We start from the raw sequence: 15,041 nt of genomic DNA on the forward strand, positions 1-15,041 counted from the left end.
GATTTTTCAAAGTTCATTTTGAATTTCTTTCGTTGAAATGCAAGAGTTGGAATATTTCAGTAGTGTTTGGTTGTGGTTTACCTTGTCACAGTTACATTTTCTTGATTTTTCAAAGTTCATTTTGAATTTCTTTCATTGAAATGCAAGAGTTGGAATATTTCAGTAGTGTTTGGTTGTGGTTTACCTTGTCACAGTTACATTTTCTTGATTTTTCAAAGTTCATTTGGAATTTCTTTCGTTGAAATGCAAGAGTTGGAATATTTCAGTAGTGTTTGCTTGTGGTTTACCTTGTCACAGTTAAATTTTCTTGATTTTTCAAAGTTCATTTTGAATTTCTTTCGTTGAAATGCAAGAGTTGGAATATTTCAGTAGTGTTTGGTTGTGGTTTACCTTGTCACAGTTACATTTTCTTGATTTTTCAAAGTTAATTTTGAATTTCTTTCGTTGAAATGCAAGAGTTGGAATATTTCAGTAGTGTTTGGTTGTGGTTTACCTTGTCACAGTTACATTTTCTTGATTTTTCAAAGTTCATTTTGAATTTCTTTCGTTGAAATGCAAGAGTTGGAATATTTCAGTAGTGTTTGGTTGTGGTTTACCTTGTCACAGTTACATTTTCTTGATTTTTCAAAGTTCATTTTGAATTTCTGTTGTTGAAATGCAAGAGGTGGAATATTTCATTAGTGTTTGGTTGTGGTTTACCTTGTCACAGCTACATTTTCTTGATTTTTCAAAGTTAATATTGAATGTCTTTCGCTGATATGCAGGAGTTGGAATATTTCAGCAGCGTTTGATTGTGGTTTAAGTTGTCACAGTTATATTTTCTTGATTTTTCAAAGTTTATTTTGAATTTCTTTCGTTGAAATGCAAGAGTTGGACTATTTCAGTAGTGTTTGCTTGTGGTTTACCCTGTCACATTTACTTTTTCTTGATTTTTGAAAGTTCATTTTGAATAATTCAAGAAACGTGATTAAACACGTTTTTAAACTACATGCTATTTGCATGCCTTTCCTTGGCACCTTTCCAAACGAGCGGGGATTCCCCGCTGGTTCCTACACCTTGCAAAAAAGTGAGCAGTACGAAAACTCCACATTTTCAACCAGACTGGTTTTTTAGACAACACACTCCCAGAGACGACACACACACATAGAAACGAGACACGCACATACACGACACCCCAACAGAGTCATAGTGAGAGAGAGATATCCAAAAAGTTGGGTTTACCTAGTTTCACTTAGAGTGGCGCGCCACTCTAAAGTGAACCTAGGTCAACCCAACTTTTGGATATCTCTCTCACTATGACTCTGTTTGTGTGTCGTCTGTGCGTGTCTCATTTCTACTGTGTGTGTCATCTCTGTGGGTGTGTTGTCTAAAAAACCAGTCTGGTTGAAAATGTGGAGTTTTCGTACTGCTCACTTTTTTGCATTGTGTAGGAACCAACAGGGAATCCCAGCTCATTTGGAAGGTGCCAAGAAAGGCATGCAAATAGCATGTAGTTTAAAAACGTGTTTAATCACGTTTCTTGAATGATTCAAAATGAACTTTGAAAAATCAAGAAAATGTAACTGTGACAAGGTAAACCACAAGCAAACACTACTGAAATATACCAACTCTTGCATTTCAACGATACAAAATCAACATGAACTTTGAAAAATCAATAAACTCAACCTATGAAAAGGTAAGACACAACAAAACTCTACTGAAATATTCCAACTATTGCTTTTCAACGATAGAAATTCAAAATGAACTTTGAAAAATCAAGAAAATGTAGCTTTGACAAGGTAAACCACAACCAAACACTACTGAAATATTCCAACTCTTGCATTTCAACGAAAAAATTCAAAATGAACTTTGAAAAATCAAGAAAATGTAACTGTGACATAGGTAAACCACAACCAAACACTACTGAAATATTCCAACTCTTGCATTTCAACGAAAGAAATTCAAAATGAACTTTGAAAAATCAAGAAAATGTAACTGTGACAAGGTAAACCACAACCAAACACTACTGAAATATTCCAACTCTTGCATTTCAACGAAAGAAATTCAAAATGAACTTTGAAAAATCAAGAAAATGTAACTGTGACAAGGTAAACCACAACCAAACACTACTGAAATATTCCAACTCTTGCATTTCAACGAAAGAAATTCAAAATGAACTTTGAAAAATCAAGAAAATGTAACTGTGACAAGGTAAACCACAACCAAACACTACTGAAATATTCCAACTCTTGCATTTCAACGAAAGAAATTCAAAATGAACTTTGAAAAATCAAGAAAATGTAACTGTGACAAGGTAAACCACAACCAAACACTACTGAAATATTCCAACTCTTGCATTTCAACGAAAGAAATTCAAAATGAACTTTGAAAAATCAAGAAAATGTAACTGTGACAAGGTAAACCATAACCAAACACTACTGAAATATTCCAACTCTTGCATTTCAACGAAAGAAATTCAAAATGAACTTTGAAAAATCAAGAAAATGTAACTGTGACAAGGTAAACCACAACCAAACACTACTGAAATATTCCAACTCTTGCATTTCAACGAAAGAAATTCAAAATGAACTTTGAAAAATCAAGAAAATGTAACTGTGACAAGGTAAACCACAACCAAACACTACTGAAATATTCCAACTCTTGCATTTCAACGAAAGAAATTCAAAATGAACTTTGAAAAATCAAGAAAATGTAACTGCAATGACACTGAAGTATTCCAACTCTTGCATTTCAGCGAAAGAAATTCAAAATGAACTTTGAAAAATCAAGAAAATGTAACTGTGACAAGGTAAACCACAACCAAACACTACTGAAATATTCCAACTCTTGCATTTCAACGAAAGAAATTCAAAATGAACTTTGAAAAATCAAGAAAATGTAACTGTGACAAGGTAAACCACAACCAAACACTACTGAAATATTCCAACTCTTGCATTTCAGCGAAAGAAATTCAAAATGAACTTTGAAAAATCAAGAAAATGTAACTGTGAGAAGGTAAACCACAAACAAACACTACTGAAATATTCCAACTCTTGCATTTCATCGAAAGAAATTCAAAATAAACTTTGAAAAATCAAGAAAATGTAACTGTGACATGGTAAACCACAACCAAACACTACTGAAATTCAAAATGAACTTTGAAAAATCAAGAAAATGTAACTGTGACAAGGTAAAACACAACCAAACACTACTGAAATATTCCAACTCTTGCATTTCAATGAAAGAAATTCAAAATGAACTTTGAAAAATCAAGAAAATGTAACTGTGACAAGGTAAACCACAACCAAACACTACTGAAATATTCCAACTCTTGCATTTCAACGAAAGAAATTCAAAATGAACTTTGAAAAATCAAGAAAATGTAACTGTGACAAGGTAAACCATAACCAAACACTACTGAAATATTCCAACTCTTGCATTTCAACGAAAGAAATTCAAAATGAACTTTGAAAAATCAAGAAAATGTAACTGTGACAAGGTAAACCACAACCAAACACTACTGAAATATTCCAACTCTTGCATTTCAACGAAAGAAATTCAAAATGAACTTTGAAAAATCAAGAAAATGTAACTGTGACAAGGTAAAACACAACCAAACACTACTGAAATATTCCAACTCTTGCATTTCAACGAAAGAAATTCAAAATGAACTTTGAAAAATCAAGAAAATGTAACTGTGACACTGAAGTATTCCAACTCTTGCATTTCAGCGAAAGAAATTCAAGATGAACTTTGAAAAATCAAGAAAAAGTAACTGTGACAAGGCCAACCACAACCAAACACCACTGAAATATTCCAAAACCTGCATTTCAACGAAAGAAATTCAAAATGAACTTTGAAAATTCAAGAGAATGTAACTGTGACAATGTAAACAAGAACCAAACACTACTGAAATATTCCAACTCTTGCATTTCAGCGAAAGAAATTCAAAATGAACTTTGAAAAATCAAGAAAATGTAACTGTGACAAGGTAAACCACAACCAAACACTAATGAAATATTCCAACTCTTGCATTTCAGCGAAAGAAATTCAAAATGAACTTTTAAAAATCAATAAAATGTAACTTTGACATTGTAAAACACAACCAAACAATACTGAAATTCAAAATGAACTTTGAAAAATCAAGAAAATGTAACTGTGACAAGGTAAACCACAACCAAACACTACTGAAATATTCCAACTCTTGCATTTCAACGAAAGAAATTCAAACTGATATTTGAAAAATCAATAAAAATTAGATGTGACAAGGTAAACCACAAACAAACAATACTTAAATATTCAAAATATTTCTTTTCAATGAAATAAATTAAAAATGAACTATGAAAAATCATGAAAATGTAACTGTGACAAGGTAAACCACAACCAAACACTACTGAACTATTCCAACTCTTGCATTTCAGCGAAAGAAATTCAAAATGAACTTTTAAAAAATCAAGAAAATGAAACTGTGACAACGTAAAACATAACCAAACACTTCTTAAATAGTCCAAATCGTGCATGACAAATAAAGAAATTAATTATTAAATTTTAAAAATCAAGAAAAGAGATCTTTTACAAGTTAAAACACAAATACCCGCTACTGAAATATTAAAACACGTGCACTTCAACGAAAGAAATTCAAATTTACATTTGAAAAAACGATAATATGTACTTTTGAAAAGATATATCACAACCAAAAAGTACTGAAATATACCAACTCTAGCATGTCAACGAAAGAAATTAAAAATGAAATTAGAAAAATCTAGAAAATGTAACTGTAACAAGGTAAAACACAACCAAACACTACTGATATATTCAAAATATTGCATTTCAGCGAAAGAAATTCAAAATGAACTTTGAAAAATCAAGAAAATGTAACTGTGACAAGGTAAACCACAACCAAACACTACTGAAATATTCCAACTCTTGCATTTCAACGAAAGAAATTCAAAATGAACTTTGAAAAATCAAGAAAATGTAACTGTGACAAGGTAAACCACAACCAAACACTACTGAAATATTCCAACTCTTGCATTTCAACGAAAGAAATTCAAAATGAACTTTGAAAAATCAAGAAAATGTAACTGTGACAAGGTAAACCACAACCAAACACTACTGAAATATTCCAACTCTTGCATTTCAATGAAAGAAATTCAAAATGAACTTTGAAAAATCAAGAAAATGTAACTGTGACAAGGTAAACCACAACCAAACACTACTGAAATATTCCAACTCTTGCATTTCAACGAAAGAAATTCAAAATGAACTTTGAAAAATCAAGAAAATGTAACTGTGACAAGGTAAACCACAACCAAACACTACTGAAATATTCCAACTCTTGCATTTCAGCGAAAGAAATTCAAAATGAACTTTGAAAAATCAAGAAAATGTAACTGTGACATTGTAAACCTCAACCAAACACTACTGAAATATTCCAACTCTTGCATCTCAACGAAAGAAATTCAAAACGAACTTTGAAAAATCAAGAAAATGTAACTGTGACACGGTACACCACAGCAAAACACTACTGAAATATTCAAACTCTTGCATTTCAACGAAAGAAATTCAAAATGAACTTTGAAAAATCAAGAAAATGTAACTGTGACAAGGTAAACCACAACCAAACACTACTGAAATATTCCAACTCTTGCATTTCAACGAAAGAAATTCAAAATGAACTTTGAAAAATCAAGAAAATGTAATTGTGACAAGGTAAACCACAACCAAACACTACTGAAATATTCCAACTCTTACATTTCAGCGAAAGAAATTCAAAATGAACTTTGAAGAATCAAGAAAATGTAACTGTGACAAGGTAAACCACAACCAAACACTACTGAAATATTCCAACTCTTGCATTTCAACGAAAGAAATTCAAAATGAACTTTGAAAAATCAAGAAAATGTAACTGTGACAAGGTAAAACTGAGTCTCTCAATCCCCTTAAAGATCTTTTAAAAGATGCAAAAACTACTTATTTAACACAAAAAATTTCTTTTTTAATGACCACCAAGTAAAGAAAAACCACACGGAATCAGGCAACTGAGTCTCTCAAACCCCTTAAAGCTCTTTTAAAATATAAAAAAACTACTTATTTAACACAAAAATTTCGTTTTTAATGACCATCAAGTAAAGAAAAACCACACGGAATCCGGCAACTGAGTCTCTCAATCCCCAAAAAGCTCTTTTAAAAGATACAAAAACTACTGATTTAAAACAAAAATTAAGTTGTAAATCACAATCAAGTAAAGGAAAATCACACGGAATTAGGCAACTGAGTTTCTCAAACCCCATAAATGTCTTTTAAAAGATACAAAAACTACTGAATGAACACATAATTTACAATTTTAATGACCACCAAGTACAGGAAAACCACATGGAATTAGGCAACTGAGTCTCTCAAACCCTGTAAAGCTCTTTTAAAAGATATAAAAACTACTTAGTTAACACAAAAATTTCGTTTTTAATGACCACCAAGTAAAGGAAAACCACACTGAATTATGCAACTGAGTCTCTCAAACCCTTTAAATCTCTTTTAAAATATACAAAAAATACTTATGTAAAACATAAAAATAATAAAGTAAAAAAAAATTATATACGATTTTAATTACAATAAATTAAAGAAAAACAACACGGAATCCGGCAACTGAGTCTATCAATCCCCGTAAAGCTCTTTTAAAAGATACAAAAACTACTTATTTAACACAAAAATTTCGTTTTTAATGACCACCAAGTAAAGGAAAACCACACGGAATTAGGCAACTGAGTCTCTCAAACCCTGTAAAGCTCTTTTAAAAGATACAAAAACTACTTATTTAACACAAAAATTTCGTTTTTAATGACCATCAAGTAAAGAAAAACCACACGGAATCCGGCAACTGAGTCTTTCAATCCCTTTAAAGATATTTTAAAATATACAAAAACTAGTTATTTAAGACACAAAAATTTAGTTTTTAATGACTAACAAGTAAAGAAAAACCACATGGAATCCGGCAACTGAGTCTCTCAATCCCCGTAAAGCTCTTTTAAAAGATACAAAAACTACTTATTTAACACAAAAATTTCGTTTTTAATGACCACCAAGTAAAGAAAAACCACACGGAATCAGGCAACTGAGTCTCTCAAACCCCTTAAAGCTCTTTTAAAAGATACAAAAACTACTTATTTAACACAAATATTTCGTTTTTAATGACCATCAAGTAAAGAAAAATCACACGGAATTAGGCAACTGAGTCTCTCAAACCATGTAAAGCTCTTTTAAAAGAAAAAACAAATGACGACCATGTAGATAAAAATCTCCGTGAATCCGGCAACTGAGTCTCTCAAACCTATTAAATCTATTTTAAAAGATACAAAATCTACTTATTTAACACAAAAATTTAGTTTTTAATGATCATCAAGTAAAGAAAAATCACACGGAATTAGGCAACTGAGTCTCTCAAACCCTGTAGAGCTCTTTTAAAAGATACAAAAACTACTTATTTAACACAAAAATTTAGTTTTTAATGACCATCAAGTAAAGGAAAATCACACGGACTAAGGCAACTGCGTCTCTCAAACCCCGTAAAGCTCTTTTAAAAGATACAAAAACTACTTATTTAACACAAAAATTTCGTTTTTAATGACCATCAAGTAAAGGAAAACCACACGGAATTAGGCAACTGAGTCTCTCAAACCCCTTAAAGCTCTTTTAAAAGATAAAAAAACTACTTATTTAACACAAAAATTTCGTTTTTAATGACCATCAAGTAAAGAAAAATCACACTGAATTAGGCAACTGAGTCTCTCAAACCTCTTAAAGCTCTTTTAAAAGATATAAAAACTACTTATTTAAAACAAAAATTTCGTTTTTAATGACCATCAAGTAAAGTAAAAACACACGGAATTAGGCAACTGAGTCTCTCAAACCCCTTAAAGCTCTTTTAAAAGATATAAAAACTACATATTTTAACACAAAATACAAGCAAGCAAATAAAACGGGAATTCCTATACACGCAAGCAAATAACTGAGTTATTTTTACGTCACAATGTTTCAACTTAAAATCATTCTAATTATAGCATCCCATTTCAAATACTTTAATTAACTGTTACGCTTTCTTAACCAACGGAAGTTTAACCAACATAAATTAAGTTATAGACAATACTGGTTTAATCTCTTGGCAAAGAGTGTAATGACATGTTTACCTACCAGAAAATCCAGTTTGGTACGGTCCCTTACGCACAGTATATACCTTCAAGCACAGTCCATATGATTTTTCAAATTACTATAGAAATGATACCTCTTTGCAAATGGCCCTGGTAACCCAATTACTTGAAAACCTTAACGCATATCCGTGCCTTAGGCGTAAGTTTGCAGTTAGGTTCTCAAGTAATTGGACGGTTACTACTCTCATGTTCGCAGAGACATTGGAGGCTGCTCATTCGATCAGAAATTGGGTGTTCTAGTCCTTTTTTATAAGTCAAAAGTGATTTGACGAACCAGCCGCGGAGGAAAGGATTATCTGGGAAGGGGCTGTATTTCCCTTGGGGGTATTTTCTGAGGGGGTATTTTCCATGGAGATGGGAAAATGCCTAGAATCCTTAAATTTGCTTGAACTTCCCTCATCTTGTAGTGAAGAAATCTTACATACAAATGATATATGCTGTAAGTAGGGTCTTGTAGTAGTAGAAAAGGGAGTGCCAGTCCATGGATAACACCATATATGGGCATTGACCTACTAACAGGAGTGACGCAAGGGATCAAAATTTGCAGTTCTCTTCATATGCAATGTAATATCTGTTCCATTTTAATTCTATACAGTTTATTGATTTATATGGCGAAAATATGTAATTTTCAATGCACACAATCAAAGGTCATATACAGTAAAAAAAAAACTACAACGTGTAGTCTAATATTTGTCAAATATTTGCCCTGTAAAAGAATTGAGTTAAAAATCCTTACAATCCCATGAACTACGCAATATTTTAAGGTGCTAAAATCGCAGCTATATTGGGAGGGCGTCATAACATCTAACCCTCAGGAGTACTAACGTCAGGAGCTCTACAAAATCCGTCATAACATCGACAAAAAAGTCCATCAGAACCGCTAACCGTCACAACATCCGAAATTTTAAAACTTTAGTTTTTTGGGTTTAGGGGGGAAAACATATTTAGGTTAGGTTACGTATTTAATATATGCTATGCTTTACCCACACCCCCTGATGTGCAAACATATAGCCGAAATTTGTTTCTAAACTATTATGTACTTGTTACTATTGTATAAACTTAAATTTTTTTTTAGATGTTTGGACGGTTAGTGGTTCTGACGGATTTTCCTTTTAGATGTTATGACGTTTATTGTTTGTGACGGTTAGTCGAAATGGTAGCACCCCGCTATATATAATACATTTTCAGGCTTGTTTTGGCTTGACAGCTAATGTAAAGTGAAAGTTTTGTTATATCCAGGTCTATGCATTGGTAATATGATTTGTGCGCCTTTTAAATTTTTTTTTTTTATTCTGACAAAAAAGTAGTTTTTTATTTTCATTTTCAAGTCTCTGTTAGATTTGCAACTCGCTGCACAGCTTGTTGCGCTTGGGGTTTTGATCTCTATGAAACTCAAATTATAACATCAAAGTTTCTTCTCTCATCGATTTTCCATAAATAATTTACTCACTGTTTGTTGGATTAATTTAGCTTAAACAGGCTTAATATTGCTCAATTTAACTTAATCTAATTTTGAAGATTTCTAGCTTTGCGAGTCGCTGCTTAATTTGCTATGTTTGGGGTTCTGATCTCTATGACACCCCTGTTAAAACATTGAAGTTAACTATGTCTAGTCGAATGATTGATGATCTATTGTTGAAAGTAAATAGGGTTTTAAAGTCATTTTATGCATTTACAAGTTTAAGCTTTTTGTCAGTGAATGTTAAAAAAAACTAATTTTAGGATTTTTTAGAGAGTTGGTAAGCCTGCGAGTGTTGATGGACAGCTAATTGTTAATGATAAGCCTTTGTCACAGGTGCATGAGGTGCATTATTTGTGCTTCCAGTTTGATTGTAATTTGTCTTGGAAGCACCATAGTAATAATAATAATAATAATTAATAATTTATTTTTGACCCACTAACATTTATAAAAAAGTGGAGTAACAAAAGAAAATAAAAAGTAAAGACATACAAAAACAAAACACATGCAAAACAATGTCAATATAAAAACTACAAATACAAATCAAAACAATTGCACAAGAGGATGAAAAGGACCCAACCGCTTGCAGGCCTCATCTTTTAACTTGGAGTCCAACTTGTTATTTGACGTCAATTTATCAGTTGCATTAAACATTCGAATAATCTTACGGTTTCTATACCAACGAGGCAAATACAAAAGATATTTACAATAACGGAAATACAAAACTCTAATATCCTGCATATCATTATTATTAAAAAATGGGCGCAAACCTGATAGAAAAAGAATGGAATGGTCACAATACGTAGAATAGAGTTTAGCCAATGCCTTACGAGAATGTCGGCCGCGATTTGGAACAATTTTAGCATAATCTGCTTTAAGCTTATTCTTAATATCTGCAAGTGCACTAGCACGGATAGCTGAAATAGAAGAGCAGATATTAATCCCGAGCCAACGCAACGCAGGAGCCAGCTTAATTGAAAAAGAACTACAACTCAAATCACTACTTGGGTTTTTAGCATTGAAAACTAAATATTCACATTTTTCAGCATTAAGCACGAGGCCAATTTTTTCCAAAAGTGATCTTGTTGATGCTAAAGTTGCTAGAGGTCTGGGAATTTTGCGTCGTTTGAAGCATTTTTTACCATTATCGGTTCTTTTATTATTGTATCATAGTATTGTTGCGCCTTATATTTCTTATGGTTGTGTCATTTGGTCTAGGAATTTTTATGCAAATTTCAAAAGAGTGCAGATTTTACAAAATAAAACAGTGCGTCTTCTTGGGAATTATATTGAAAATGTGAATGATACCGCGTCATGTTTTAAAAAATTAAGAGTGCTTAACATTGGTCAGATTCGCGATTACCAAGCTGCTATTTTTGCCTATAGATGTTGGAATGATGTATGTCCTCCAGTTTTTACAAATTTTTTTCACGTAAATAGTTCACTCCACAGGTATGCGACTAGAGAGGCTTACGGTTGAGTATAGAGACACCACACGTGCAGGTTTTGGAATTCGGTATTTGGCTCCGGCTATTTGGAATGATATCCAAGCTGGCGTTCGCGAAGCTGAACGCATTGGGTCGTTTAAAGTAAAAATAAAAAGACAATTATTGGGAGAGGGCAGATAATTTATTATTATTTTAATTATTATTCCTAATGTCTTAGTTTTTTTTTCTTTTTTTTTTTTTCTTCTTAGATTTTGGTATTATTGGTTAACTGAGAGGGAGCGTTCAGGTTTTTTTTTTTTTTTTTTTTTTTTTTTTTTTTTTTTTTTTTTATTGATATTTGTAAAAGGTTGAGAATTGGAGGATTGCAGCCGTCCTTCATCAGGCTTTTTGAGCCTTTCCCGGGCGGCTGCTTGTATATAGTTTATTTTGCAATTAGTAGTAAATAAAGCAAGTCAAGTCAAGTCTCTCATCAGTTTTCCATAAATGATTAGCTTAATTGTCGAGCTCAACTTAATAGCCTAAATTAAGTTTTTTTGTGATTTTTATAGTTTTAAAGCTCGCTGCACAGTTTGTGGCACTTGTGGCTTTGATTCCTGTGAAACTCAAGTTAAAATACTGAAGTTTCCCATCTTGTAAGTTTTCTGTAAATAATTGCTTTGTTTATGTCTTATTAATTAGACTAATTTGGGTAGGATTTCTTGAGCAAAGGTAATGAATACCAAATTTGTATTTATTACCAAAAAACTAAGAATTATTGGAAGCTATAATTGAACTTTACGGAAATATCGTAACAGTCCGAAAATCTTTGGGCTGAATCATTAGCTCAAAATCAATAGGTATACTAAAAATAAAGATTGTAGATGTCACTAATTTCTAATGTCTCTATTTGGACATTATGTCACTAATTTTTTATTCCCAGACCTGCTTTACGACACACCAATAGATTCTGATATGACTAAGCTTCCATCACCAGAGGAGCTTAAGCACAAAATTATTATCAAAGCCAAGAAAACCGACACTGTAATCAAGACTTCAACTGTGGTGGTTCAACAATCGGAAGATTCTGATTCGGAATCAGAGGGGGAGCTGATTGGAACACTAAATGGAGCTGTTGTCAAAGAAAAGAAGAAAAAAGAAAAGGTACAAATATGGATAATTTGTTTAATAGTTTGAGACATTCTTCTAACTGGATCTTTATAAGGTTAATTCCTTTTTGACCTTCTTACTGTCAAGTAAATCCAGGAGTCTTGATAGGACTGATTTTATAGCATAAGCTAGTGTGAACGAACATCTCTTAGAATTCCACAAAAATTTACTGATGCAGTTGATGAGCTATCTCTAGAAAGGATCGACAAATTTCCGTCTTGGAATGTTCTCCTCGGGGAAGGGGGTCGAAGTGAATGTCTAGTGGCGAACATAGCTCCTTTACAAGTAAAATCTCCTGAGAGAGCCCTTCTTTAGGTATTGGGTGGGAGTATCGTGTACGTCAACCCTAGATAAGTGGGAAACGTCATTTTAAACGCTTATATTTAACGTGTGTTATAGAGGAAGTCAAATGTTGTTGCAATATTTTATCTTCTTGTGGTGCAATTGAGTTGATGTTTTTTTTTCACAATGGAAAAACAAGATAGTGAACCAATGACCCCTTTACCCCCCCTCCTTTTTTCACTATCACGTTTTAGCAGAAAGTTATTCATGCTGGACCTTGCTTGAACCAGAATCATGCAGTGACTTTCAATCTGTTTGGTTGGAGGCCCAAAATGGTCCCGTGGCGATCTTGCCTGAAATATTTGCACCAATCTCTGTTTTCACTGGCTTAAAGTTCCTTTTTCATTTACTTGTTGAACATTGTTTTTTCTTATGTCCAAGTGGGCCCTTGATCTCTCCAATTCACCCCCTTATCTCACCTAAAATTTCTCCAGTCCTATTGCCCTTAGAAAAGTGGCACGATAGGAGAGAGATCAATCTCCTCAAAAGAAGATGACTAAATGAATTTGTAGAATATAATCATAATGGTTTTGTTGAGAATAATGTAATATTGTTAGAAGACATTTTTTCCTTTTCTACAAGGGAAGAATCCTACACAAATACGTCTATTTTAATTAAACATTAAAAGATACTTATAAGTAAATGTTTTTACAGGGATAGTTTCCTAGCAAAAGCTGATTTTCTGTGGGGAAGTAATTTACTGTAATAAGCTGTGGTAGCTCAACGTTCGGTATTCAGTAATCGGTAATCAATATTCTAAGGTGGAATCAGAGATTTGATGTCAAACAGTTCGTGGTAACGAACTTTAAGTAAGGGGGGATTCCTGCGAATAGTGGCAAAAATTCCTGAAGAAAGAGTACTGATGGCAGTATACACATCAAATGAGTCGGCTTTTTGAGGGGACTTTAAAGATGCAAAATCCATGAAGTTTCAATTTACACTGCAAGTCACGGGCCTGAGAATATTTCGAGAAAGTGGAAAAACAGCCCAATGAAAGGGTGTCAACCTTCCAGGGAGCCCTGTTGTAGAGGTTATAAGCCCATATTTAAAAAAATGCGAAGTTCTGCATTTTTCAGGAGTTTACGCTCACAGATGTGTGTATATTTTTTTCAGGCAGTGTGTTAATTTGCAAAATGTAGGGGGAGAGGCAAAACGTATTTTTCTGGAGGGGGGGGGGAGGTTTCATTCTTCAAAAAAATACCAAAAAAAAGGTATTTTAGTGAAAATACCGGATACGTGTAAATGCAAGTAAAACCTGCCAAAAATTAAACTGTATAAAGCCAGGAAAGGAAGGGGGGGTCTGTTTTTGGTATTGCGGAAAAATAAGCGATAAATTCTTACTTAATTTCATTTAAGTGGGAAAAAATCAAATTTTATTTAATTTTATTTTCAATAATTCTGTTGACTGCATGCATTTACTTAATTATTTTACTATTATGTATTAGATCTTATTATCAATTCTAGCCTTTGTGTCTTTATCTTTTCAATTATGCTTTTTATTATGGTTAATATATTTTGGACTATACCATTTTCTTTTTTTCTTTTGATGTTGGAATTGTAGCCACAGCCAAACTTTTGGTAAAGTATTTTCCTACTACTTATTTCTGAAACATTTTTTTGTTACTAACCTTATGTATCAGACATGGCCAAGCTTTAATACATATGGAGCCACATTCCAAAATTATCTCATTGCGAGATCCAACATGGAAACAAACATCAAAGCGTTACTGACTAAGGAATTTTATTTTCTAGCGTACGTCTTTAGAAAGATCAAACGGTTCGTAGTAACGAACTGTAAGCAAGGAATTATGAGGCTCAATAGTAACCGAAACTCTAAGAAACAGAGTCTTGATAACAACACATGCATAAAAAAATATATTTTGATGTTTATTCAAAATGTATAAAATTCATCATGTTTGATGTTATCAATCAAAGTTATGAGCCTGAGACAATTTACCTTATTTTGTAAAAGGAGAGAAACCCCCCTAAAATTTAAGTGATCTTAATGAAAATCACATCGTTAGATTCAGCATATCAGAGAACCCTACTATAGACGTTTCTTTCTCCTATATACAGAGATGTGGAATTTTGCATATTTTTTTCCAGATGTTTTTTGTTTTGTTTTTTATTTCTTCCCATGGGTAATCGTATTGATCCAGTGATCCAAGAAGATCAAGAGGGGGCTCATTTGATCTTAAGTAAAAAGTTCTAATGCCCATTTTAGCTGACCAAAATATTGGAGGGCAGCTAGTCCCCTCCCATGCCCCTTTTCCCCCAAAAATGGCTCAATCAAAATTTAAGATAGCCATTCTGTTCAGGATAAACGAGAGATCTAATAACAATGTCTTTGAGGAGACTTGACCACCACCCCCCACAGTCCACAGGGGAAGGATTGCAAGTTATGAACTTTGCCTATTATTTGCCAATAGTGTTGATTATAGGGAAGTATACAGACATTTTTTG

At 32.8% G+C, this 15,041-nt stretch overlaps 1 protein-coding gene across 1 annotated transcript in view; it reads left to right on the plus strand.

Moving 5' to 3' along the window:
- Positions 1–15,041, plus strand: part of LOC148943399 (1-phosphatidylinositol 4,5-bisphosphate phosphodiesterase delta-1-like) — a 104,579-nt gene that overhangs the window by 64,025 nt on the left and 25,513 nt on the right. Inside the window, exon 10 of the mRNA XM_089101125.1 lies at positions 12,010–12,230. Coding sequence (XP_088957251.1) covers positions 12,010–12,230 — 221 coding nt within the window. The remainder of the gene's footprint in view (positions 1–12,009; positions 12,231–15,041) is intronic.

The sequence above is a fragment of the Artemia sp. Qi Xiang Cuo genome, chromosome 15 (genome assembly GCF_049724085.1).
Source record: "Artemia sp. Qi Xiang Cuo chromosome 15, ASM4972408v1, whole genome shotgun sequence".
NCBI lineage: Eukaryota > Metazoa > Arthropoda > Branchiopoda > Anostraca > Artemiidae > Artemia > Artemia sp. Qi Xiang Cuo.